The sequence below is a fragment of the Cnephaeus nilssonii genome (assembly GCF_951640355.1).
Source record: "Cnephaeus nilssonii genome assembly, chromosome: X".
Taxonomy (NCBI): domain Eukaryota; kingdom Metazoa; phylum Chordata; class Mammalia; order Chiroptera; family Vespertilionidae; genus Cnephaeus; species Cnephaeus nilssonii.
In genome coordinates, this window is record NC_137071.1 from 106,005,046 (window position 1) to 106,008,899 (window position 3,854).

Below are 3,854 nucleotides of genomic sequence, written 5' to 3' on the forward strand. Positions count from 1 at the left end.
GAAATCTAATGGTGAAGTTCTAAAAAATACATCTATTTGGAAGGAAGTGTCTTTGTCACAAGTTTTGCTGCATTCCTCGACAGTGGGCAGGGCGGGTTGGGGCTTTTTCCCTATCACCACCCTGTGTTTCTCTGCCTGCAGGCACCCCAGAGCGATCCCCCTTCGTGGACTCCTAGGGGATACAGCAGCAATTCATGTTTTGAAGTTCTTTACAATGGTTCAAAACGTGAGGCGCTGCTATACCCCCTCGAGGGAAAGTTAGAAGGTGGGGTTCTGCTGGACGTGTGCTCCTGCAAGGCGTCAGCTCCCAAGGCCAGCTCTGCAGCAGATGGGGGGGGGGGGGGCGGCTTATGTCTCTGTCTTTTCTCCTCGCCCTTCCCCTCCCACGAGGCAACACCAGATTGGGGGTGGACGCCACTACTCTGTGGGGATTTGGGGCGAGGTGGAGGGGGGGGTGTTCCCAGAAGGGACGTGGTGCCAGCACTCAGCTGTGCCCTAGCAGCGGGAACAGTACTGCAGTGGGTGATCCGTATTCTGGAGTATTGTTTCTGCTGCCCGGGTAAGGCTGGGAATCCCACAAGAGCCCACCCACCAGGTAAGTCCTAGTGCAGCGCGGGTTAGGGAGTTTGTCCTCCATCAAACGTTTGCCTGCCTTTCAATATGCAAATGAGTGTAAATGAAAGGTACTTCTTTTTAGCACACCTTACCCTGCCCAAAGGAAAATTTAAGCGGTCGAAAAAAATTCCCTTCCTGATCACTTAGAATGTCATCCACACGACAAAAACGAAAAGAGATTACCTCAGACCCCAACAACTAAATGGGGGTGGGGGTTAGAAAAAGATTAAGGGGGGACGGGAGAGGGTGACCCACTGCAAGCAGTCCCCGTTCTGCAGCTCCTGGTAAAAGGCCTCACGTCGTGCGCATGGAAAGGATTTTGGAGTCCAGGAACGATGAAAGTTTCTGGCCCCATGCTCTTCCTCCTCCCTAGCTGTGCTGCGGGGAGTTGCCTTTCAGCTCGAGGCGCGGGTCCTTGCTGGCCTGGTGAGTCCCAGACGGCGTGGCAAGTGGCCGACCTGCCCGATCTGAGGTCTGCAAGGGAGAGCGGGGACACGTGGGGTGGCTCTTTAATGAGGCTTCGCATTTCTAGCTGCACCTTGCCCTGTCCCCCAAAACCTGTCCTGGAATTTCACTCTGAAATCGTGTTCCAAGGCCACTTTGGTCGCCCCGGGGGGTAGCGGGGGCGGGGGGCTCACAGAAGGGATTCTCCACTGGCAAGGCACTGACTTGACAGTTCTGGAGAAAGTGGCAGTAACTCAGCTGTCCATTCAGGGGCCCTTCGGTACCTGCACAACTCTGGGCATTGTTGCTAATTAGTGCTGCACGTCTGTCGACCTCCCACCTCCGCTCCTCACTGGGGTTCTCAGTAGGCTAGGAGCTTGACAACCGGCCTAGGAAAGAGAGTGCTCATTCTCTGGCTGAAGGCTCCCTTTGCCTGTGAAAATCACTTAGATATTTATTTTTGACCTGGCGAATCGAGAGGTGAGGGACTGTTGGCAAAGACAAAGGGAGGTGTGGAACATTTCCACGCTTTATGTTCTCTTAAAATAAACAAAACACGAAACCCACTCTGGTCTGGATGGGTTGCCTAGAACCGATCCTCCCGGGAGCGGGGGTGGGGCAGAAGGGTTCTGGTCTGGAGAAGCGGGGGTTGCAGCCCCCGCCACCCCCCCACCCCCACCCCCCCGCCAGCTGGGTGGAAGTTGGGATCAGCCGCCTGAAACGCCTGCTTTCCCAGACTCCCTTGCGCCAGGGGCAGTCGCAGGGCGGTTTGGGGCCCTTCTGGCCGCCGAGGACCCTCGGGCTCCCAGGGGCGCCGCGCGCGACCCAGCGACCTTGGCCGAGCCCGGCTTTCCGCAGCCTCCGCCCCCTCCCCCCGCAGCCTCCGCCCCCGCCCCCCGCCCCTCCTTTCCCGCCACAGCCGCGATGCCTAGGCTGCGAAGCCCTAGAGTGGGCTCCTGCCCGCGCGGGCAGCCCCAAGTTCCCGCAGGCCCACAATCCCCAGGCCTTGCAGGCAAACAGGTTCCCGCCCCCGCCGGTCTCTGCACTTGGGAGTGGGAGGCACCTCGAGGCTGCCCTCCTGCCTCTGCCTCTCACCAGCTTCCCTTCTCCCTTTCTCCCCGCTCTGTACGGTCCCCTTGAGCCAGAAGAAGGCTCGGTGGCTCCCAGCCCTCCCAGAAGACCAGGCCCGCGCCATCCGGCTCCCTCCAGTGGGCGCCTGCAGGACACAGGTGAGAGACCAGGCGGGTTGGGGACTGCAAGGGGCAGAGGGCGAGGAGTAAGTGATCCTGACAAGGGGGCGTTGCCTCCCAGAAGCGCAGCGGCCCTTTACCCAGGGCCCCCTAAAGGCACTGAGTTTGAGGTCGTCCAAACAGCCCTTTGCGCGCTGCCCTTTCCTGACTTAAAATAGTCAGCTTGCACCATTGTTCACACGATCCAAGTTGCAGTGTGCCTAGATTTTCCTCCAAGGACAAAAATGTGAATAAAGCAATATTTCAGCCAAACATTTCTGTGTCAATTAAAAAGATGGCAATTCGTTCCAGACTATAAATTCTCCTTAACAACCCTCTAAGGTATTCTTTAAAATTGTTTTTCAACATTGCTAAATGTGCATCATAATGTGTGAGAGACTTGTATAAAGGGAGCCAATTTACATAGTCAGCTGATTAATTGATCCATTGTTACCACCTGCAAGGAGGCACCTTTCCATTGTTTTCTCATTTTCCCCCCAACACATGTTATTTGTTAGTGAGGAAGCTAAGGGCATTGTGTTAAGTTTATTAGACAGGTGTGGCCCTTAAACTAGGAAGAGCTTAGTCTAACTCTAAATTTAAAACTTGACATTTCTGTAAATTATGGGACAAGATATACAGATTGCTTTTATAAGTTAAAACTGAACATAGTGTTTTTTTTAATTAATCACAGGAATATTTTTAAGGCATCCAGCATCTCCAGGTAGCAGTACTGACTTTTTTTCCCAACAAAGAAACAGTATATCAACTCTCTTGAACCGGATCTGGACACAGAAGACTCCTGTTTCAAGAAAATATAATCATCTCTCAAAGTCTGTAATTTATATGCATTTTAACTCACTAGGCATTGAAAGCCAACTAAGAGTCCCACAGCATGGGGTAAAATATAATCAATCACTCAGTGTAATATTATACATCCTTTAAAAATGTTATTGGAAAATGTTTTATGATCTGTAAGTTGAAATAACCCTCTCCCACCACTTCTTTCTCCCTGCTGCTCCCCCATACCCTTGCTTCTTTGTTCCAATTGGCATGTAAACTTGTTTTTCCCGCCAAATGAGTCAGTCATGATGGGAACGGCAATTGATTTGAACAGATGTGTGTCAATGTTACTTGGGAAACTAGATGCCAATAACCAGGGCACAAAAAAGGCAGTGGTTGCAACTCTGTAAAAATGTATGTGCACATACAGACAAGGACTGAAGTGGAACCCAAACAAAACAGGAGAACAGTTGGACATACTCCAGTGCTAGGAGATTGAATGATTGTATGCTGCTTTTGATTTCCATTCATATGGGCAACTGTCCAATTAAAAAGACCTAATAAGGACTCTGCAGTGCAAATTATTTTGCGGATTGTTTAAAACACCTTACTTATCAAGGCAGACTGGGCAGCAGGGGGCTGGATTTGTCCTGTCCGTACCCTCCCACCCCCATCCTGGACTATAGGGCTCAGGGCAACACTTGGAGAGTACCTGATCCTACACAGGTGGACATTAACTTCTAGGCAGCTTTCCCAAGAGACTGTGCAACATGAAAATAAAAA

General features: G+C 51.8%; 1 protein-coding gene across 1 annotated transcript; it reads left to right on the forward strand.

Annotated features, from left to right (window-relative positions):
• The first annotated feature begins 570 nt into the window (after nucleotides 1–570).
• On the forward strand, nucleotides 571–3,654 carry LOC307096212 (uncharacterized protein). Its single transcript, XM_079765778.1, has 2 exons — nucleotides 571–2,288; nucleotides 2,983–3,654. The coding sequence occupies exons 1-2, from the start codon at nucleotides 1,637–1,639 to the stop codon at nucleotides 3,231–3,233; spliced, it is 903 nt and encodes a 300-aa protein (XP_079621904.1). The 5' UTR covers nucleotides 571–1,636; the 3' UTR covers nucleotides 3,234–3,654.
• The last annotated feature ends 200 nt before the right edge of the window (nucleotides 3,655–3,854 follow it).